The 23,849-nt window shown below is 51.5% G+C and overlaps 1 protein-coding gene across 2 annotated transcripts in view; it reads left to right on the forward strand.

Annotated features, from left to right (window-relative positions):
• The first annotated feature begins 18,312 nt into the window (after window positions 1–18,312).
• BIN3 (bridging integrator 3) overlaps window positions 18,313–23,849 on the forward strand; it is a 41,384-nt gene continuing 35,847 nt past the window's right edge. Inside the window, exon 1 of one of the 2 annotated variants that reach the window (XM_081091127.1) lies at window positions 18,313–18,388. In XM_081091127.1, coding sequence (XP_080947253.1) covers window positions 18,381–18,388 — 8 coding nt within the window. In that variant the 5' untranslated portion in view covers window positions 18,313–18,380. The remainder of the gene's footprint in view (window positions 18,389–23,849) is intronic. The other variant, XM_081091128.1, reaches the window with a different exon arrangement.

Consider the following 23,849-nt stretch of genomic DNA (forward strand, 5'->3'; position numbering starts at 1 on the left):
AGGTGAAATTCTTCACCAACATTTCATCTGCTCCATTGTCACATTGTTATGCCAATATAATATAGTTAATGAAAACAGCATTTTTAAAAACTGAAATATTGAAATGGTGTAATGTTGTACCATTTGCACTGTGAGCAAATGCTAATACAGTAAATATATTGTGTTTGCTGACAATCAGCCGGCCTATAAATCTCCTTATTTTATTCCTTGTTTTCATAGCATAAAGTTTTGGTTTGGCCTGTTCTTTGTCTTGTTTTGTTTTTGGCTGGTGGTTGGTTTGGTAGGTTCTTATGCCTGGTTTTGCCATTCTTGCTCCGAAAATTCTCAGTGTGGAAATGTGGAATTTGGCATCATTGGAAGTTGGTCAGAATTTTGCGTGGTTCTGGTGTTTCCAGTGTTGCGTGTTCACTGTGGTTCCAAGAGAATAGAATTCTCCTCCACCCTCTGGGAGCTTCAAACTGCTGGAAATATTAGAGAAACAGATAAACTTCTGGGATTCAGGGCTGGTGGCTGGAACCTTCTGGAACCCTTCTCTCTGGTTTCCAATGGGTGTTTGAGGGTAGAAAGGAGGAGATGATCTGATTTATGAACTGTTTCTCTAATGGTCACCGGGAGCACCAGAGCAGGACCCCAGAGGATCTCCACAGCCATTGTGAGTGGTGTTCTTGGTAAAACTTTTGAAGCTTGAAAAACAAGCAGAGACTTGCGAGAGGTTCTTCAAGGTTGGCCAGATAACCAGAGAGATTGGAAACTCTTTTGTGGTCAGATAATTGGGGAAAGTTGGGTTTAATGTTCTGTAACTTCAACCCCACGTGGGCAGGATTCTCCAGGCCTCACTCACTATTTGTAGCTGGGAGAGATGGTCTTAACTGAAAAACCGCTTTATGAACTACCCAGGGGTCTGATGCTTTAAAGAGAAGGGAGAACATTGGGGTTTCGAGAACACACGGAATGTTTTATAAAGCATTAACCCTTCACACCTTACAACTTTGTCCCTCATAAAAGTGATGCTTCCCCTCCCTGAGCTTACTTCCCCAGAAACTTCCCTGTCCTTAACTGAGGTTATTTGCCAGCCCTAAAGCTTTCTCTTGTAGAGATATGTACCTCCCATGTTCTTCCTGTGTCCACATCTCCATCCTATCCCTTCACCCGATTTCCTGTAGGCTTTAGAACCCTTTGTCTCTGTGAAGCTTGTCGTAGAGCAGTCTTTGGCCAAGTGAGCCCTGTCCCTCTCCCCTTCTCCCTGCCTCCCCTCTAAAACACCCCCCTGGGCTTCTCTTCCATGCATTTCCCTATTATCTGCCTTAGCAGAGTTTAGGGGCGCGGTGTATGAGACTGAGCTATGCTAATGTAGCACTGCATCTGACTGGGAGGCACTGTCTCCGTGCCCGAGACCCCAACCAGGTCAGCCACACGGTGACAGAAATGTAGAGCGTCGCTGCTCAGAAACCGCTCTCGCTGCCCCAATGCAGGCCCATCACAGTAAAAAATGCGGGTGGTATTTCTGGTTGGCTGTAGTTACCAAGAGGTTGAGGGCAGACTTGGGTGGAGGAGGTGGGCTGTGGCTTTAGAAAAGAATGTTTTTGAAGTGAGAGATCAATAAAGAGAATGCAGTATGGAATCTTAAAGTTTCTCACCCACACAATTCTAGGTCACTGGCTGCCATCTTGAATTCTCTTCTCTCACCTCATGAAACTTGCAAAATTTCAAACTACAACTTTATGTACAGCCACAAGGAGGTGTCCTTTTTTTTTTTTTTTTTTTTAACAAAGAGAATACAAGATGGCCAAAAAGTCCTAGTGATTGAGCATATAATCCATTTCTTTGTTAAACTAGATTGTTCCTTCCAGATTTCTATGTGTTTTTTGAATGAATATTATCAAAGGAAGATAGTGTCACTGGGTGTCTTCTTAGCATCCAGCCTCGCCTACATCTTCTCCAATCAAACCAGGCCTTCAGAGTTGCACTTTCGTCAACAGTGTACTATGCTGCATGATTAATAAACTCACTTCCCATTGGTGCATATTACTCAACCCAACCTGGTTCAACCACTGGGTTACTTGGCAATATGGAAGCCCGTCTAGCTGGCACCAGCCTGTGTGGTGTAATCTCTGATTCACACTTTGTAGCTAGATAAGGCTGCCTTTGATGGCATCACTCCAGCAACCCAACCTGCCTGGGTTTGTAAATATGGGGAAAGGAAACTCAATCTGAAACAAAGGGATGAGGTGGAGAGATGGTGGAAGAAAGGCCTGGCTGGTAGAAGAAGGGGCTCAGGAGCAAAATCAGGCATTTATACATAGAAGAGGTAGAGACCTCACTCTTTCCAAGCAACCCCTAAGGTGTTTGGGATGAATGAAAGGATACCCCACATACATACACACATATCTTGAGAGTGGCATTCTGAAGGCAATGACTCCACAAAATTGTACTCAATGAATTGAGGAGACACTTTGTGAGAACTGGGGGCAAGGAGTGGCATGTTTTTATATGGTGGTGGTGGTAGTGATGGTGAGTATGTCTATGTATTATTCACAAGTATATAAAAAGCAATAGCAAGGTGGATTCTGGTGAATGAAGGCAGTATCTTATGGCCAGTCACTACTGCTCCCCTTTAGCTAGTCTACAATTTGCCTGCTATAGATGAGGGGGTTGTGAATTGCCTTTTCCTGGCCTTGATTGGCTCTCCTGGTGTCCTGGAATAATAAACCTAGGGAAAGTAGGAGGCCTCCATGTGTCCCAAAGACTAGAAATCATACTGGCAAAATCTTAACAACTAGGAGAAAATGATTTTCTAAATGGTGCCATGGGGTTTTAAAAATAGGTCGTAATCCTAAATCTATCCCAAGTGGTTCTTTTTAGAAAACCTACTCTTTGTGCAAAGAGGAATGAGGTCTCTAGAGGAATATATAATGCTAAGGATCCCAGTGAATCTCAGAGCCCCTTAGTCATGCTAATCCCTGAGACAGCCCTGAGAACACAATCAGTCATCCACAGAGGTCTGGCCTTGTCACCTGCTTCCAGCATCCCAGCTCCTGAAACTTCGCCTCTCTCTCTGCTTCAAGGTTCCCCTCTACCCCACCTTTAATATTTTCAACGACTGGTCATTTTCACAACAAGAACAGAAGTGTGATGAGGCTTTTCCGGACTTGCACTGGGTCTCTGACAGGTCCATGCCCAAGTAGAAAGGGACAGGTCTGAACTCTTCTGCCTGGGATCCTCATTCCCCAACCTCATCATGGCTGCTTTGTCAGGGATCTGGAAGGGGCATCCTTGTCACCACCCCTGCTGGCCACCAGGGGCACAGTGTTCCTCTGCCCACTGATCTCCCTGTAAAAATACTATTTCTTCCATTTGGGCAAACACACAGATGGCTAGAAGAAAGGCTTCCGAACAATCTCACTAAGGAGCTAAAGCAAACAGAACATGACCACAAAGCCACAAACAAGAAGAATTCGAGAATACACGGTTCTAGATAGCAGTGGCTACTCAACAAAAATGTTCTTCTAGGTTGGTTGGGAGTTTGACCATCATATGGTTTCTTTAACATTGCCTAACCTTATTCTTATCTCCAGAGAGGCCCCAGCACATTCTCTCCTGGCCAGGACTCCATAATCGTCCAACCCTATCATTGCCCTAATAGTGTCCTCTGGGCCCTGCTCATTTTACATGGAGCATGATCCTGGGCTGGCTTTCCCTGGGAGAACTGCTCTGGGCCTTCAGCCATCTTTACCTTGAACCTTTCAGAGAGGCATCATGACCCAAACAGAAACAGACTGCTATTTTATGACCCGCCCACAACAGAGTTGAGTTCCCTCTTGGGTTACCCACTGAGTTCCTAGTTATAGTCTCAGGAACGCTTCTGCCTCTGAACTCCCTGGAGGAAAAGAGAAGTCTGGCGCCCCTGAGGCTAGGGACATCCCAGCCCTGCACAGGGGAAATTACTCTTGTCCATGGACTTGTATTCTCTGGGCTGACTTGCCCCAGGGGGTGTCCCCACCCAGTCTCCAATAAAGGGAGAGAGAGTAGTGACCTGAGCAGAACTGAGCCTCTAAGTCCTTTATCTTCTTCTCAAAGATGGGATGAAAGAGCTCTGGCATTTTACCCCTCCAGGTTGTCCAGGTGCCTAAAGGTCTTCCATTCCTCCTGTTCCCTTCTCCCCACTACTTAAGAAGCTCAGGCCATGGGTACAGGAAAGCAAAACAAAAACAAAAAACAACTTCTGGTGCCTGTGTGATCCCAGGGTACTAAGGAAAGCCTTCTTTGGGGTGCTTGTTACTTACTCAGAAATTGAGAGGCAGTTTGATAACCAGCTTTGAAACCGTCACCTCCGTCCTAGATCTGAACCTCAACTCTGCCACTTTCCTGCAGTGTGACTGCCAACATGTGCCTTAGTCTCTCTGCACCTCAGCTTCCCCTGTCTTATCATCGCTGTCTTATCATGTGATGCCTGGTTCATTGTGGGTGCTCCATAACTGTGACTTATCTTCTTGTCCCTTGTCCCTGACCCCTTTCCCCATCCTCCAATCACAGATGTGAGAAAGAGGGCTCTGTCCCCACCAGGGATCAGTACACTGATTCAAACACAGCCAGAGGAACCTGAGTCTTCACCACCACTTCCAGCTCCAGCCATCCCCTGGACATCCCTATTCTGAAGGGGATCCTCCATCCCACCTCCCAATCCCCCCAGAGGACATGAGTCCGGACCCCTCTTGGCCACAGCTGCTGTTATTGTTGTCATTTCCTGGCTTGGTTCCTGACCCCTTCCTAGGTCCTTTTGTCTCTCTCACTTATATGGGTGGATATAACACCTTCCTGATCCAGTATCATCTGCAAAGTTAATTAATGTGTCATTGGGCTGTTACCTGCTTCCTGATCCTTATCAGGGATTTAAATAAAACGCAGCAGCCCCAGTTCTTCCCCATCCATCCCTCTCCCTGAATCAGAGGCTTGTTCTTAGTCATCAGTCCTTGACCTCAGCCTTCTGGCCAGTTCTCAGCTTCTAGCTTCTGCCCCTGCCCAACCCTAGTTTGGGGGCCCAGGTGCCATCCAGGGCTTTAATGGGAGATGTTCTGTGAGAGAATCATGGACACTGGAGTCCTTACCTCTTGCTACCCCCCTTGGGTGGGTTTCCCTAGATCTGTAGAGTCATAAGACTTAAGAGGCAAAGAAACAGAGGCCTCCAGAGGTCCTATGACTGTTCCGAGATCACACATCCAGTAAGAGTAGAGCCAGGATTTCAGACCCAGACCGGAGTGTCCATGGAAATGTGCTGATTGCTTTATTTATTTACTATTTGTTGAGGACCTGCTATGTGCAACATATTCTTCTAGGCACTGAGGATATAGCAGTGAACAAAAAGTCCTCCATTCTCAAAACTTTTCTCCCAGGCAGAAACAGATGAAAAAAAAAAAACCCACATAATTATGTCAGATTGTGATATGTGTTAAGGAGAAAAATACAGAATGAGAATGGGAAGTGCTGCATGGGTGTTACAATTATATGTGGGGTGGTCCAGGACAGCCTCACAGGGAAGGGGCCTTTGCGCACACATGCAGGAAGTGGTGGAGAGAGCCATGTGGACATCTGGCCAAGAGCGCTCCTGGCAGAGGGGACAGCGAGGATTAAGGTCCTGGTGATGGTGCTCTTGGATTCTCAAGGATTCCCACGGAGACAGAGTGGCTGGAAAGAAGTGAGCAAGGGGGTCAGCCCCAGGAAGAAGTCAGAGGCATGTGGGACCAGGTCCTGGAGAAATCAAACAAACCCTGAAGTATGACAGGAGTGGCCCTGACCCCCAGGGAGAGCCACGACCTGTGCCTGGGCTACCAGGCCATGGGACGGGTGCCCGCTCCCTCTGCCAAAGCTGCCTCTCCTTTGAGTCTCCAAAGCCTCCCTGGTTGCTTGACTTCCTCGGCCCCTGATGCAGTCTTCTTAACCTTTCCTTCATGTCCTCTCAGAGGCCACTGATGATTCCTAAACTCCAGCTGGGCCAAGGAGAGACAGAACTGCTTCCTTCAAGAACCACAGCCTGAGAACACCTTCTCTTCCTATTGACATTTGCCTTGGTGCCAAGTTCCTTAATAAGATGGATGACTCTTCCTGCTGCCCAGCCCCGGAGTGGGAATCTCCCTTGGCCTCATCTCTCAGAAATTGCTCCCACAAAGCCAGCTCCCTCTAGTCTGTGGCTGGATTGGCCATGTTTCCTGCCTTCGCAAAGAGCTGGTGGATAGCCAGGTTCCTCCAATATGGTCATATTCTCACCCCCACCCCAGGCCCTGAACATGCAAGGTGGGACAGTTCTAAAACCACCTGATCCATAATACTCCTGCCACAAGCTGCATTTCCCTGGGTTGTTGCAAATCTTAGTCTTGTAGCATCATTTCTATAGACTTATCTAAGCAGCTTCATTCTGGTGAAGAAAAATTCCTTCCTCCCCACCACCCACCTTTTTTTGGTCTCCCACTTCATGTCTTTCCAAAAGGCCCCCTCATTGTCTGCCTTTTCCTGGCAACTTGGCATCATCCAGAGCTCCTTCTCATTTCATTCATTCATCCATTAATTTAGCAAAACTGTATTAAACCAGGCAAAGTGCCCACCCCTTGGTGGGGGGGTGGGCAGGCAGTACAAAGATGAACATAAACAGCAAACAGCCCCTGCCCTCAGGACCTTCCATTCTGTCAGGGAGACACATAAACAGACAATTTCAGTACATTGGACCTGGTGTCATGTGATGGTGGTCCCTGATAGGGAAGACCTAAATCAGAGTCTGGTGGGAGGCTGGGGAGGTGGAGACACAGGGGTGGGGGTGAAGGAAACTTCCTGGAGGATCTCAGAAAGTCCTTGCCCTGGTACCACAATAATAATGAAACCATTAAATAACTAAGAACTTAATACATGCCAAGCTCTGTGCTAAGGTCTTTTCGTGAATGACACCATCAGACTCTAAGTACAGTGGATCTACCCCCAGGATGCTCACCTGATGTCCTGTGGGGCTTCTTACTCTTGTGTCCTTTCCCGAGGAGGAAGAGAAACTCCCAGTGGCCCACAGGCCCTGGGCAACAACATAGCAGTTTGGCGTCTCCAGAGACTATCCAGCTGGCTTGGTGGAGATTGTCCAACCCAGATGACACTTCCCTATGTTACATTCTGGTTGCTTCTTCTTGCTATAAGGACAGACTTTTCTGGGGCTGGGGATGGGGTTAGAATGAGGGCTGTGTCTTCTGATTCTCTGTGGTCCTTGCAGAGCATCCCTCTGGCTGACCTCTCTGCCTGCTCCTCAAACCAGACCTGAGATGGTGAGCTGAGAGGAAAAGCCCCCCATGTCCTCTTCCCTTTTGGCACTTAGTTCCAAGCATGAACAAACCTCTGCCTTTCCCCTCTCAGCTCACCCACCTGCTTCTCCTTTGCTGCTGGTTGAAGAGCTCAGGCCTCTCAACCAAGAGACCAAAGCTGTAGCTTCAGCCCCAGCATTGCCTTCCTCTCTGTGTTAGACAGTAAGTCAGTCTAGTAATTTGGCTGAGCCTCTATTCTCCCATCTGTATAATGGGGTTAATAACCTACTCCACAAGGCTGTTGATAAGATCCACTGCAATGTGAAATCATGAAAAAGAGCTATTCCTGACCCAGAAGCCTGAAGAGGACTGTTGAGGGATGCTTTTTCCCTTCTATGGGGAATCGTCTGGGCAGATATTTTAGGCAGAGCTTGGAGCAGGGTCTGGACTCTTCTAGGTAAGGTGGAAAAAAAACACAGGGTCGAGATGGCTCAGAGGTGACAAGCCCATGAATGATCCCTAATTCACTGTTGGAAACTATACCTTCTGGGGGTTTTTGAGCACTGAAATCTGCTCCAAATGACAATATATGTTGTCAAACAGCTATATACATCTGGGCTCCACCGCTTCAGGAGTAAGAAGACCTGGCTCCTGGTTTTGCCTTTGATATTAAGTTGACAAAGTCACAGTCCCCCTCTGGGTCTTAAAGCCCCTGCCAGAAAAATGAGGGGTGCTCGTGGTAGACCCAGGCAGCACCTCCTGTGTACACAAGACGCACCCCTTCACCTCACAGCTGGGAGGCCGCGCCAGGGCCCAGCAGGGCCGCTGCTCTTGTCTCCTGGGCCCCAACTGAAAGATCCTGCTTCCTGCTACTTGGAAGGGCCGGCCTCCCTCCATCCCCACTGGCTCCCTGGGGCCTCTGTTCCCTGACTAGTTCCTCTGGCCTGAGGCCTTGGGGTGAATGTTTCTTGGAGTGTGTGTGTGTGTGTGTGTGTGTGTGTGTGTGTTTAATCCTTTTTCTCTCGGATTTGCCTGAAAAGTACATAGAAACTGACGTTTAGTTAGGCCTCCTGGTTTGGGGTTCTATTCAACCGAGTTCTTAGCAGTGGCCTGAGGTGCACAGATGGATCAGCCCTGGACTGGAAGGCATCAGAGGGTGGCTGGCTCCTAGAGGGAGCCATTGTCCTGGTGAGAAAGCAGCAGGGCCTGGAGGGCTCAGAGGCTCTGGCTGTGGGTCTCCACCCTGAGAACTCCTACTGCTGGGAGTCTCTGTTTTGGGATTTAACCCCAAACCCACCACCTGAGACTCTGACTCTCCTTCCAGGACCTCATCTCAGGAGAGGCCTCTCAGGAGGGCCTGGAACATCGTTCCTTCTTCCCAATCCAAAGCCCAAGAGTCCTCCCCATCCTCCTCCCAACAGGCTGCCTGGAACCAGCGGCCCTGCCCTGCTGGCACACCCTCTCTGCCTTATCGCCAACATCAGCCATTTATTCCAGCCCTCACCCCACTGGAGTATATGCTGAGTTACCCAACATCCTCTGGGTCAAGCCTGTGTTGGATGGCTTGAGTCATTACCTCCATCTCCTCCCAACCCTCCCAGGTCCCCGGGCTTGGTCTGGTTTAGCAGGCTGGGAGGAAGGGCTCCTTCCCTTGCCTGTGCATAGCCTCCAAGGCCCACAGGCCTCCTGGCACCAGGACTTTCCTGACATTCAGCCTAACTCTGTTTTCCCTGGAACAATACCTGGGGTCCCTCCTCTGTCCTCAGCACTATGTACCCCATCCCTAACTAGACCACTCAACAGGTCACGTGAGTGTGTTTGCTGTCCATCTCTCCACCCCAGCCCCTGTTCTGACTACTCATGGAAACGGCAGCTAACCTCACTAGGCCTCAGATGACACATCTGTAAAATGGGGATAATAATACCTCTCCTGCCTCAGGCAAGACACTGGGCCAGCTAATTTCCTGAGGTCCCTTCCAATTCTCTTGGTTCTGCTCATTCTTGGCTCTTTCTCTTCCTTACTCTTAGAAGGCCTCCTCTGCAACCACTAGGGACTCTTCGTTCGCTGAGTCCCTCTTCCGCGTCTCTCCTGTCCTCGTCCTTGGCCCGATCTCTGTAGGCTTTCCTGTAAGAGTCTTCAAAGGAGTACAGTAAAATCCTGAGACTGGGCCTCCAGACAAACCCGCCCACCCCCAAAGAGTGGGCCACCTTTTCCTCCTCACCCCCGCACATTATCTAGGGAAACCCAGGGGTTAGAGAGCAAAGCCCAGTTTCCCTCTGGGGACAAAACCCAGGCTCTGTCCTCGGCTCACACAGGACAGAACTGGCGGGCCCTCCGCTGTCAGTGCCTTCCGCATGCAGCCCAGGCTGCCTGGCTTCTATCTGTGTGCACGCCCTGCACACACATGCACACAGCAGCCCTACTCGGTTCTCCCACGAGCAATCGCTCCTGCTCTCCCTCCCCCTCTGCAATTCTTTCTGCAGCATGCTCCTGGAACACACCCTCCCAGCCCACCAATCCTACACACGCCACTGCGCTCTACAAGCATCAGCTCCCGAATTTCCCACTTCTCCACTTGCTCCTCCACCCCACCCCTCCAACTCCTCCACCCCCAAAGGGTGGGTCCCTGTCTGCCCACAAGACAACGCTGCCTCAGCTGCTCCTGCCTTGGTAGGAAGGGTCTTTGAGGCTCCTCCCTAAGCCCCTCACCTCCCTTCCCCAGAGAGGAAAAGCAGCCAGGCCCCCACCAGCCAGGGCACCCCTCCCCAGCATCTGGTGAAAGGACAAGAAGCAGCAAGAACTGTAGGTCCTTTTCGCTGAGATTCAGATTTTGTACCAAAATGTAGGGTGTGCTCCTGTTTGCATTTTTTTTTTGTTTCCTTTCTGAAAATAACCATGAAACTATCATTTCCTCCCACTGCCTTTCCCCTATCTTATTTGGATTAGCAGAGTTGCTGGGAGAGGTGGTTTGGAGCCATGGACAGCCTCCTTCCCTGGCCTGGGTCCGGAGAACTCCCAGGCAGCCTTCAAGCAGGTGCTGCCGCATGGGTGCCGGTTCCCACAGGGTGGAGGGAAGGGGCACAGATGCTGGGCATGACGGGTCCAGGAGAGCCCCCCAATCAGAGACTTCTGGGAAACCAGATTTCTGCCCAGCCTTGTCCCCAAGTGGGCAAGTACTGGGAACAATTCTGCCCTGGTTGTCCCTCAGCTGTAGCTTCTGGGTGGGAGGAGGGACCAGAGCTCAGCCCCTTCCCTGGCTGACAGGAGGGGATGCTGCAGTGTGCAGACTCTCCAAGCGGGGTGGGGGCATCAACACAGGAGTCTGTACTTATACAAGGAGGAAAACGGGGTGCATGCTGGGGGTATATTTCTCTTTGTCCATTTTGTTTTCATCCAAAACCTCTTCCCAGTCAGCCATTCTGGGTATTCGTGCTGGTCCACTAGGAAGCGAGCAGATGCAGGTGTGGGTGGATCAGAGAGGCCCCCGAAGGCACCTGCCACTCACTCCACCTGAGTGCCCAGGAAAGCCCATGACTTTGAGAAACTGGGTTCCCCCCTCTTCCCTTGGCCCTCACAATGAAGGTGTTGGCCCGCAGGTCTCAAGCCCCCTCTGAAACCTCAGAGAGGTCCAGAGTCCAGGAACTTCCCCAGAAGGGAGAGCAGTTAGACCTGGAGGCAAGAAGCCAGGCCTCCTGGGCCTGGCAGTACTTTAGCAAGGCCCTCATCCCAAAGGCTCCGGCCCCAGCTACACACTCATTGCTGAAGCTGAAGCCACCTTCCGTTGGGCTGCTTGAGAAGGACCTGAGGGAGGGTCAAGGGGGCCTGGGATGTTGCAGTCCCCATGCAAGGTGAGGGATGCTGAGGCTGGAAGACGGTGCCCAGACCTTGGCCTGGCCCTCCAGGGCACGGGGGTTGTGCTCCCCCCATGCTGCGTGCCTTCTTTTGAGGATTATTTCCTGGGCCAGGGCTGGAGAGGGGCAGCTGGTCTGGCCTGGATGGTATCACCGGTTCCTGCTATACAGCAGTGAGGCTCTCTTAACATGCCCCCTCCTGCTGGGCACCATCTTCTCAGTGTGACCCTTGGAAGGCTGGAGTAGTGGCATCTGCCCCATCCAATTTCTCTGCCATGGGGCCAGTTGCCATGGGGACCTCACCCCTTTCTCTGAGGGTCCTCAACTGCCCAAAAGGCAGAAGCCTTGACATAAACTCCTCCTCCACTCCACAGTTCTTCCAAATACATCCAACCCACCCGTCCCCTCACCCTGCCTCTTCCTCCCCAGCAGGACCCTTCCCCTCCCCCACTCCCAAGCTGAGCTGCTGGGCTATTTGGGGCTCTGGCCGGCCCTGCGGTGTAATCAGTGCCCAGGGATAATTGCCACCTGCCTGCCGGTGTCTGGGGGCTGTCTCGGCCACAGCAGCAGGGGGCGGACACTGGGTAGCCAGGCCTGGAGGAGGTCAGGCTAGGGCAGTCCTCCCCACTCCCTAGATTTGCTTCTCACCAGACGTGGGACCTGCAGGAATTCCCTAGGAAAGCCATGCTCTTCTGGGGCCTGTGCTCACCTGGGACGCCCTGTGGCTTTGGCTGAGGTTAGATGGCTATCTCAGCCAGGGGACAGAAGTCCAGAGGCTACTCTATCACCCACAATTAGTTCAAAGTGCCCTCCCCATACAGTCCTCTGATAGTAGTGGGCACCCCTCCTGGCTGCAAGCTGACCTCTGGGTAGGGTCACAGCTGGAACACAGACTTCATAGCTGAAGGACTTGAGCGCAGCTTTCATCACAGCTTTCCTGGGGTCAAGGCCACCAAGCCTCATTGCCCCAGGATGCCACGTGAGTGTGAGTATTCCATAAGTGCCAGCTCCCTCTAGTATGTCTGCTCCCTTTTGGGACTTCCTGTTCTACTCCAAGGCAGTTTAGACAGCCTGGGTTTAAATGCCTGTCGTTCTCATTTGCCAACTCTATGACCTTGGGCAACTGGTTCAGCCTTGGTTTCCTCATCTATAAAAGAGATCATCAGAGGAACTGCCTCATCAAGTTACTGTGAAAAATACATTATCTAATACATGTAAAATGCCAAGCCCAGTGCCAATGAGACTCTGCCATGATAGTTATTATTATGGGGAATTGCAAAGAACAGAGAGGGGGGGTGGGGAGCCCCCGAGGCCGGCTGCAGGATGCACAGGAGAGTGAAGGCTTGAAGAGATAGCAGGGTCTGATGGGACAATCCACACAGCCACCTCAGCACCCAGGTCTCCTCTATGGCAGCTCCGGCCCTGGGGAATAGGGTGACTTCTCCCAGGCCTCTCCCTCTGGGAGAGCCAGTCCTTCCTCTTTCAACCCCATTTGCCATATCAGCCCTTTGAGGTCAGAGAACACCAAACGCCTATGGATATTTTATTTTTAAAAAATAATCAACAACAACAAAATCAAGATGAAGTGCTGGAATCTTGGAAGATGTCGAAATAGCATCGTTTCTTTTTCTTTATTTTTACAATCCAAAGGTTATTTGCCCTCATCCTTGGGATTCTTCAGATAGATATCCACAGGTGGCCTTCCAGTTAAAGGGCCACTCAGGTGAGTGTCTTCTCGCCAGGGTGGAGTAACACTGTGGGGGGAATGGGCTGAAGGGCTGGGCCAAAAAAACAGGATTCTCAGGGTTGGCCTGTCCCCGAGGCAGCCCAGCTCCATCCCTCCCTGCTTCAGTGTCTTCCCCAACAAAGCACGCTCCTACCTCTGGCACCCCGGCCAACAGGCCAGACCGGGCCAGCGCCCCAGCTCTCCTGCCCCACCAGCACCATGCACGGCAGGAGCAAAGAAGGCCACTTTGGGTAAGAAGGTGGCCCAAAGCATTAGCTACTTCCCCCTTGGGGAGAGAAAGGGACATTGTTGAAGTTGGGGTGTGGGAAAATGGGTACCATCCCCACCTGCAGACACTTCTCAACCCCAGTCTGTGCCCTGAGGCCCCAGCCCAAGGCAGCAGTTCTTAGCCATCCCCTCATCCCCCCACCACCACCCCTGCCCTAGCCTGGGCACCAGCCCCACCTCACAGCCATCATGGCCTCCCTGTACTCTCCCTCATCGTTTTCAGCCACCAATGCCCCACCTCAGGGACTTCCTCTGACTGCTCCTTCCCCAGGTGTTCCCTGGACCCACCTGAAGACACAGGCTACCTAGAGCCAACTCTGAGCCCAGGAGCGGTGGGCTCAGTGCTCCCTGCCAATTCTCTTTCCAGTGGGTGCCTCCTACTGGGGCCAAGCTGCCAGGGGGCTGCCCAGCCTTGACCAAGCAGCACTGGATGGATGCCTGGGACACATGTTGTCCAGAGGGAATTGTTTCCCCTCCTGGGAGCACTCGCTCTCACAGGCGTCTCTTCCCTGGCTTCTGTGAGCTAATCAGGGAGAAGGAGGGGGAGGAGGGGGATGCTGCTTGCCTTCCCCGTTATCTGCAGCAATCCACGGTGACTAATGCTCCCAGTTGGTAAAAAGGCAGTATAATCAAAACACTTTTTTTTTAGTCCTTAAAGTTAGTCATTCTCCCAGAGTGGAGGAAAAAAAAGCCCACAGCAGGCACCATGAAATGCAAGCTGAGAGGCTCACGCTGACAGTGGAGCTGAAGCATGGCCATGGCGGCTCCCTGTGGCTCTAAGGCACAGGCCCTCCTCCTTGGACCCTTGGGTGGCCTTCTTCCACACCCTCATTTGTTCTTGCTTTCCTCCACACCTAGGCTGCCCCATCCCTGAAGGACTTCATGCCAAGTCAGGATCTGCCCTTTTCTCTCACCCTGCCAGGTGCTGCCACCTGCTGGTCCTGAGATCTCCAAACTGGAGGAAGCATACAAAAGTTCCCAGGACTCAGCATCGGAATCCTTGCTAGGTGCCTGGTCATGTGCTGGCCTTCCCTCCACGCCCAACCCAGCCACCCAGTGCTGAGCTTTCTCTGGCTCCATCTGTCTGCTGGTTTCTGACCCCGGTTGGCCCTGACAGAACCATAGATTGTCAGGAACCTCAGGAATCATCAACAAGAGGAGGTTGGGTTCTCCATTCCACCATTTACTGGCTGTGTTTCAGCTCCTCCACACTGATAAAAATAATAGTACCCACCTCATAGAGTTGTTGCAAATATTAAATGTGAACTGCTTAGAATAGTGCCTGACACATTGTAAGTGCTCAATTATTAACTCGTGATAAAAATAGCAAAATACTGAAGTGGAATGTATGGCATCGCAGCCCCTTTACTTAGCCAAGGCAGACATTGCTAATCAATCACAGTCCTTCCCCAACAATGGCAGATTCCTCAGACTCCTCAACACGACACTCCAGACAGCCAGAAACAAGTGATCCGAATTGGCACATGGATCTAACCCAGACTCTATTACAGTCAAGGAGGATGAGGCCCCAGGGAGGGAAGAGACTCCCACAAGCTACTCAAAGGCAGAGCCAGAGTCCCACCTCAGCTTCTGACTTGCCACTCTACCCTGGCCTTTGAGCCATCACTGTGGGCTTCCCACCACTGGAAAGTCTAACTCTGATATCATCCATCTTCTCCCACCCTTGCTCCTCTCTCACGTCCTTGGCCCATGGCTGCCCAGGAGCCTGTTGTTCTGAGACAACCTGCTGAGCAGGTGCGGAGCAGAGAGAAGTGGGGAGTGAAACCACATAGAAACCTGAGGGTCTAGGTCTTCATTTATGCTGCAAGAGCCTCCCTGAGGCAGAGGCCTTTAGGCCTGCAAGGGAGCTCAGCCTATTGATTTGGCCCCTTCACATTCAGTCCCTTTGGTCTCAGCCCTCATGCTCTAATGAAGCCCCTAAAGGCCCGGACCCACTCCTGGAATCCTTGCTCTTAGCTGATTGGGGGTTGGCATGGTGAAAGAATCAAGAGTGTCAGCCTCTGTGTGGGGTGGGCTGCGGGGGGCGGGGAGGGGCACATATGACCAGCCCAGAGATGAGAACAGTGGGGAGCACCTGCTTACAAATCTCTGAGTGAAAATCTCCAAGAAGAGGTCAGGGGTCTGGTGGCAGAGTTGGTTCTTCAGCTGCTTTCCCCCTGGAACAGCTGTGTCCCCTGAAGTAGATCTCTGCCACCGGAACACTCCTTAACTGCAGGCTCAGACTTCTGGGAGAAAGCTGTGTTCACTGGGCCTGATAACAGGAGCATCCACTTCTACCGAAAGCTCCTCCGCTCTTAGCTTCCACTTAGAAACCACATTCGCTCCCTTTCCCCTCCCCTGAAGGGGCAGGATCGACCTGTATGGTGCTGTCCTCTGGTTCCAGAAAAAGGAAGACAGCTCCCAAGTCTGGGCCTGGAGACCTGCAGCTGAGTGTTCCAGGAAAGTGGGAGGTGCTCGTGATCCTTGTGGCTACCTCTCCAGCATCAATGCTACATGGCATGTCATGCTCACAGACGGAAACTGTGGGTCCACAGGACAGCAGGATACCTGACCATCCACCCAGCCCAGCATACTTCAAGCTGGACCAATGGGCCTCAACAAGGAGATGGAGCTCAGCTCAAAGCAGGCACTTCCCAGACAGACTCCTAGAGGCCAGCATTCTTGGACCTTAGAGGTCCTGCTGGCTACATTAAAGATTCAGGGTTAGAGGTACAAGGCACAGCCCCAGTTGGGCCTCAGGCTGAATCCTTCCCTCCCAGAAAGTATATGTTTCGCTACATCCCCAGCAATCACTGACTCCTCAGATCTGGTCTTGGCTTAACTCTCCATTCAGGCTCCACCTCACATGCTCCCTCCATTCTCTTATTTATGGACTTTGAAGTCAACAAGACAGTTGATTTGGAACATCAAAATGCCCCAACTTCGGTGGTGTGATCCACCCACTCATCTTCTAGATGAGAGGACCGAGGAAGAGCCAGAGAGGAATGTATGTGACTTGTCTAGGTCAGTCATAATACCAAAGACGGAACTAGAACCCAGGAGCCCTCTGGATTCTTAGTCTAGAACTCATCATTTTTGCCCTGTGAGATGCCTGCTAGCGCCACCCACCTCCCCAGTCCTGAAATAGACTTTTCCTGGGCTATGGGGGCTGCCTAAACTAATACTTTTGGAGATGCTTTAGCATTACTGGGCAATAACTAAGGGAGACAGAGTATGGAGAAAGGAAGGAGCAGTTGGGAGAGCCCTCCGCAGGTGCTAAAGTGCCAGGAGGCTCATAAAAACACAACACCTGCATTCGCAAGTGATTGTGGGCTGCCTGTGCCCTGGTCATTGATAATGCAGGGAGAGGAACTGCTGAAAGCATTTCCCCGTGTTTGGAGGGTCTGCCCCAGTTGCTTCCAAACCCTGGAGCTTTCGTACATAACTAAAACACACACACACACACACACACACACACACACACACACACTGCCCTGCTATGTTTGACTCAGTGGTTAAGGAGCATCAGGCTGAGAACTGAAGGGTTGTGGGTTCCTGGTCAAGGGCATGCACCTCAGCTGCAGGTTCAATCCCCAGCATCTGCAGGCTCAATCCCCAGCCCCAGTGGGGACACATGTGGGAAGCAACCAGTTGATGTGTCTCTCTCACATTGATGTTTCTCTCCCTCCCTTCCCCCTTCCCTCTTTCAGGCTTTCTAAAAATCAATGGGAAAAAAATCCTCAGGCGAGGATTGAAAAAGAAAATGAGAAGCTGTCTGGAGTTCTGGGGCCTCCTCATCCCCAAGGACCCTCAAGCCCAATCCATCACACCCTGTGCAAAGCAGCAAGGACTCCCCTCCCTTTGCCTACACTCTGCCCTGGCTGCCCTTCAGTGACTTCTCCCTGCTCTCGTGCTCGTTGTGGCCTGTTTCCTGAGGAAGAACAGCAATGAAGCTGGTCTGTGTGGTATACTTGGAGGCCCACCCTCTAACCCAAAGCCTTTACTGGGTCAAACTCTAGACCCTCAAGAATGGAAACAGAAATCATAAATGAGAGACTATCTCCTCTGACAGTCCTCCAAGCTCCCCTCCTCCTCCTGGCCAGCCTTCTACCCTGCCCTGGGCGGTCAGAACAAATGATACATGTCCTCTGCTCTAACCCACTGGCTTAGCCACTCTCCAAGCGGCCCCTAGCACACGAGTCCATTTGAAGGGGGAGCCTTCCCGGACAGAAGGCCCCTGGAGGCCCAGCAGTTACCAGCACAGGCCTCCTGCCTGCTCCTCCCGCTCCCAGGCAGGGGCTTCTCGCCCTCACTCGGGTTCTCCTGGCGCCTATGACCCCCCTGCATATTGGCTTGCACAGTGGCTCCTCGGTTCTTTCCCATCCGCTATTCTTACTTAGTTGCCTGTTTATCTCTCCCTCCAGGTAAGTAGGTCTGAGAGGGCACAAGGGCAGGACCCATACTTCTTTTCCATGAATGTGTCCTTGAGGTTGGCCCAGTGCCTGGCACATTGTAGCTCAATGGCTAACTGTTAAATGAATGAGTAGGAAGAACGGGACCAGGGGCTTCGTTTTCGTCCTGCAGGCGGGTGCCCAGAGGGAAGGGCTGGACGACAGGGAGCCGCCCTTCCCCTCGGTGCCCCCTGTGCTGGGTAAGTCCACAGACACTCCCACCTGCGAAGGACCCATTCTCCTTACACTCAGCGCCAGCCCCGGGACATCCTGAGGGCGGGAAAGGGGGCACTTGCTTGTTTGTAACAGGTAACGGCACACGTAGAAGGCACACAATTTAAGAGACAAAAGGCCATACAGTGAACATCAGTCTCCCTCCCCATTGGCTCCTTCCCCGCTAACAAGTCCTCTACTGTCTCCGGGTTAGAAGCCTCTTTACAGACAGAAAGACTAGGCAATAACCCGGTTAGGCGACCCGTGTGGTCCTGGGCAGAGAAGTCACAAGTCAGTGCTGAAGGCAGAAACACGCCCCCCGGGGTCCTCACGCCCCCCGGATCCTCACGCCCCGGGGTCCTCACGCCCCGAACACGCGAGGGTCGCGGGCCAGGGCACCTCTCGCGGGAGCCCGCGGCGGCGGCGGGGTTAACGCGGAGGCCGCGCCCCCTCAGCCGCCTCTTCCGGGTAGAGGGGGCGGGGCTCGCGTCACTTCCTGGAGACTGGCTGAGTCCGGAAGTGATCCCCGAGGACCGAGTGGCGGCGGCGGACCCGGGCGGCCGGGCCAGGTTCGGGACCATGAGCTGGTGAGTGAGGCCCCGCGGCAGGGCCGCTGCAGCCCGGGCCGCGACGCGCCTTGCCCTGCGTCCCCTGCGCCCCTCGCCGCGCTGCCCCCGGGACCCTGCGCCCGGAGCGGGGCCCGACTGGCCCCGGTTCCAGGGTCGTCGAGTGGCCTTGCCCGGTGCGCCGCCGGGGTCTCCGTCTCTCTGCAGGACTTACCGGGAGATGGGGCCCGGGGCCCGCGCCTGACTGGTTTCCCGACCCTTCGTGTTCCCAGGAGCCGGTCCCGTCTTCCCCCGGCGGCTGGGAGTGGGGGCTTCCTTGTTCCCTTCTCTCTGGAGTGTCCTCTGTCCCTGTGGCCGCCTCTCCGCCGCTCCCGTCCGAGCTGTGGCCCTCCCTCTGCAATCTGGGCTCCACTCACGGATCAAAACCCACTTGCTTTCAGCCTTTGCAGCATTTCACAGTCTTTCTAAGACAAAACTTGCTTCTCTTTTGGAAGGACCAGAATTAAACACCCACACCCACACTCCCACAGTAGGGTTGGATTGGTTTTAATCATTTCCAGGGCCATTACCCACTCGCTGCTTTCGGTCTAAAATAGACATAGGTAAGCTTAGGCATCACGGGAGCTATCAGGCCGCGAGACAAGAAGCCAGGGAGCCTCGGAGTAGCAGAGTCACAGCTCCGGAGCTGGAACGTGCGTGGCTGCAGGACGATGTGATGCCTGGCCGTCGTACACACTTCACAGCGCTGCATGGTTGGTTTATTTTGTAAGGCTCAGTTTGCCCCAAGGACCTTGCCTGCAGGCCAAAGACCTGTGTATCCACAACCCCAAGCCTCAGGGGATCCTAAGTGTGCTCGTCCGAGTGCATGGACCCCAGAGAGGGCACAAGAGGAATCAACCCTTATCGAATCCAGGTGGGAACGTTTGCCACTCTGTCCTCAGAGGGTAGCCTGTTTATGTATGCCCAGTATGTGCATAATAACTAGTTGTGGTGAACGGAGATGGTCGGACGTACTTCGGGAAGGCTCCTGCAGGCTCCCATTTGGCCATCAGTGGAGACTGTAGGCTCTGGTCACAAGCAGCTGGTGTCAGTCAGTGTCAGGGACTGCTCTCTAATGTAAAATTTAAGCATCGTCTGTCCCCTCTTTCCAGTCCCCCCCCCCCCCCTTCTTAGAGGGAGATTGATGGACAAATGTCAGACCGTAGTCGCCGGCAAAAGGAGGGAAGCCCCGAGCAATGCCCTAATAAGCCCCAGCAGGAGCTGCTCCTTTCCCTCCATCTTTGCTCCAGGAGGCCAAGAGGCGGCTGGAGCCTTAAAAAGCTAACTTTCCGGTCTTGTTATAACCTAGTTAGTGATGGGAAAGTGGCAATCCTTCAGTTCCCTTTCCTAAAGGAATTGCTTCCTTAAAGTGCCAGTCTGGGTCCCCGGACCTTCTGATATAGATGTCCCCTTACGGCTGCATCTTGAAATTTTCATTCTCCCACCTAATTTTTTAAGGTAAAAAGCAGGAAGAACAGATGCATCATATTGCTTAAATTGGAGTTTAAGTTTTTAAAAAACACATCAGTCTTTTCTTCCTAAATCAGAAGAGTAGAACAGAGACCACTATAGGGAAAGGATTCTCTGGGTGATCGAGGCACGCTATTTCCACCTCTCTCACAGAAGTGTTTTTTCTGCAGAAATGAGTAGCCAGTTTCCTAAAGTCTGTCAGGTTGAACAGAATTGAAATTGACAACTAGCTGTCTAGCCAAAGCTGAGATTTTTATCCAGTTGAATTAATTTACCAGTACATGCACATCTTGGCACCTCCTTGGACTGAGGGTCACGACCAAAAGGGCAGCTTTGTCCCTCAAAGCTGAGATTCCTTTCTCTTCCTCCTTAGAGTTCTTCTACGTCATCTCTTGCGTGGTCCCTGACCCCCTCTCCCTGAGAGGGGAGCTGCACCGGCGCCTGGGCACACAATTGCACTCAGTTCCTGACTCAATGGCTGGCAAGGGAACTGGGGCTGGACCCTTCTGATTCACTCCAGGAGTGGATTTTCTGCTCCCAGAATCAATCCACCCATTCATCCGGGACTGGAATTCTCAGTGGGGGAAGAGACCAGAGTGACGTAGAGCCATCATGGGAGTTGGATGCCCAAGGTCAAGTTCACCAAGCACATGGGATATGCCAGCTATCATTGAATAAGGCCTAGGGACACACAGCCCATGGCCCCAAGTGGGTAACCATTGTTCTGGGCTTTCAAAATGTCACAGTGAGAAATGTCCAATATTTATGCCCTTTGCATACTGTGGACTTTGCATGAAGAGGGAGAGGTCTTTGTTCTCTGCTTCCTCTGTGCCTGCAGCCTTCCCACCCCGTTTGTTTAGTGGGTACCTGCCCCCTCCTGCACCATCTACCCATCCAGTCATTTCACCCATTCATCGAGGTGTCCCAGTGTTGTGCTCTGCTAGGAAGAAGGCATTTGATGTTCACATCTCAGATTACTGATAAAAGCCAATGCTTCTCTCTCTCCCCCCCTCCATGTCCCCCTCTGTCTTCCTGTGTGTGTGTGTGTGTGTGTGTGTGTATGACTTTATTATGGTATGGAAGATGAAGGAAGTAGAATTAAGAAGGGTGACCTTAATCTGGTTTAGCTGTCTACAGGGATTGTAGCCTTCCCTGGAACCACAGACCTTGATGATTTTAGGCTAAAATGACAAGGAAATGACCCATGGAGGAAGTCTTCCTATACCTAGAGGCCCAGGAGTTTGACTCTGAATGAAGGAAATTAGAGCGAGTGCAGCTAAGTTTAGCTAGGAGCTCAAGTGCTGAGTTCAGGTTCTGGTTCCCTCATTCACAATGTGGCCTGGTCAGGCATTTAACTTTCCTGTGTCTTGTTTTCTCCAACTATAGCATGCAGTTCATAATCCCAGCTGACACTTTGTCACCCAAGTCTTGTGAAAATGATGTAGACATGTTTTCTTTTCTAACTCATCTGGGCTCTTCTACCTCTCTCTGCCAAATATTGGTATTTCATGTGATCCATTCTCTCTCCCCTCTCCCGCCTTCCCCTTCTCCCCTCATCCCTCCTCCTCTCCCCCTCCCCATCCTTCTCTCCCCCTCTCCCCCTCCCCCCTCTCCCCTCACCCTGCTTCCTCTCCCCCTCCCCCTCCCTCTCCCCCTCCCCCTCCCTCTCCCCCTCTCCCTTCTCCTCTTCTCTCCTCTCGTGTTCTCATTCCTTATACTTTCCCCATCATCTTCTGGCTAAAGGCCCAACTTTGGGCCATGGCTTACAAGGCCCTTCTGGATTTGGCTGTCTCTTTAGTCCTGTGTCCAGACTTTTCTGGGTCTCTCTTGCTCTTGTTCCTCTGTACGTGCTGTTCCTCTGCCTGAAATGCCTTTACGCCCCACCTCCAAAATCCACTGTCCGCCGGGCCATGCCTACTCACCTTTCCAAAGTCAGGGCAGGCTTCACCCCTCTGGTGAGGGTCTTCCCTGAATGGCCCTCCACACCCTGCCAAGCTGGATTGTGTGCCCCTCCTCTGATCCTCAGTAGCATCCGTACTGAATTGTTGGTTTACTTACCAGGAAACCCACTAGTCTATGAGCTGTTGAAAACAGGGACTTCGCCCCTTAGTCTACTACGATCTCCCTAGCGCTGTTCCCAACAGTTAGTAAATGTGTATTAAATGTATGAGTGAGAATTTTTCCCCCCATTTACTGACCTGCCTTAGTTCAGGAAAAATTGTAAGATAAAAACATGGAAAACCTACAAGCCACATCCTGAAATGAAGAGCCTCTAAGAATGCCATCATTAAATTGACTGATGGAAAAAGTGGCTTCCAAGACTTTGAGGACTGACTGTATCCCCCCTCCTGTCTACCCACCCCTCCCCCAGCTACTTTCTCCTGTACTTCCACATTCTTCCAGGCCTCACAGGTGTGCACCTCTCTCCCCCATAAACTTCGTGAGAGCGAGAGCAGGATCTACAATTTCAAGTGTGTGTTCACATACTGTCTTGTACATAGTAGGTAACTGTGACATGAAATGACTGGAATGTAAAGGAAGGACGGCACATTTTCTCAGTGGAGTCTCTTTGCCCTTTAGCATTGCCATTGCTATTACATTTGTATAGCGCTTTTAACCTTTCACATTCCTTTCCCATCCATTATTTGGTTTCATCCTCACATTTACCCTTTGAAGTATGCGGTTCAGGTCTTATTATCTCCCTTTGACAACTTATTAGAATTCAGTTACACAGCACCTGGCAGAACTGGAACTAAACCCTGCATGTTCTGAGTATTCTCCCTGCTTGAACAGAAACATTGGCAGAGTGGAAGGCCATTCGCAAACTGAATGGATCCCAGAGGAAGGTATTGGACTTTCCTAGCATGTACGGACACTGCCAGGTTGGGAGTGAATTACAGGAAGTTGCCAGTTTTCACACATTAGGTGATAGAAGGAGTCCTGTGGACTGCACACCACCAGGGGTTCTGGACCATCTCAGCTGCTTCCTACTCTGGTCCTTCACACCTGGGGCAGCCGTGCCACTCACTCATCCTGTGACTTTGGACAGGCCAAGCTCTCCCAAGCCCTTTCCTCCAGAGAGCATGGCAATGCCCAGAAGACGGGGACCCTGCACTCGAGACATTGCTTTGGGCACAAATGTAAAGCACCTCACTCTTATTTTAGCTGTGTCTAAGGGAAGGGGAAGGGACTTTTTCCAGATTTTGAAGTAGTTAGAAAGAAATAAGTATCTTGAGTCCCACAGCTTCTTAGTCAAAAGTTTTCTTATGTATTATACTCTTAAGTAAATCTGTTGAGGTAGCTTTAGAGTTGGCAATTGAGCTGTTAGAACTGTTTTCACAAACCCAGTATTTTGGTGGCTAATCCGTTAAATGGGACCTAGTGTTGTGTATTGCACATAGATAGTGCTCAATAAATATTTGTTGGTTTAGTGAATATTGAACATTTTTAATGTATAAAGACCCGTGCTAAATGTTGAGGGACATTCAAAAAGCTATAAAAATTGATCCTTCCTGTCTTTGGCCAGAATGTGGAAGGTGCCAGGGACTCACGGGGATGACAGTGGGTCACTAAATGTCAGGTGGCATCGTCAGGAAAGACTCCGAGTAGAGGATGGGATTGTACTGAACCTTGACCTCCCTAATACGTACTGTTTAGTGGGGAATGAGAAGAACGGTGGGGAAAGGTGTGTGAGACATTTGGGATGGATGGACTCTGGGGAGCCCAGTTGGGTTTAGTAAATAGGGACTTGGATGAGAGGCTGGTTTATTGACAGCTGGCACTCTGGTTGGGGTCACACTGTAGAGCCATACTGGGGAATTGAAATTGACCCCAGGCTTTTGAAAATTTAAGGTTTTTTTAAGCAGGAAAGTGGAATGGCAAAAGCAATGATTTAGTCAAGGTAACTTGGCAGTGGTCCACAGGATAGCTCAGAGAAGAGAGAGAATGGAGCTGGGGAGGCTGAGCTGCACAG

Source organism: Myotis nattereri, assembly GCF_964212035.1.
Source record: "Myotis nattereri genome assembly, chromosome: 5".
NCBI lineage: Eukaryota > Metazoa > Chordata > Mammalia > Chiroptera > Vespertilionidae > Myotis > Myotis nattereri.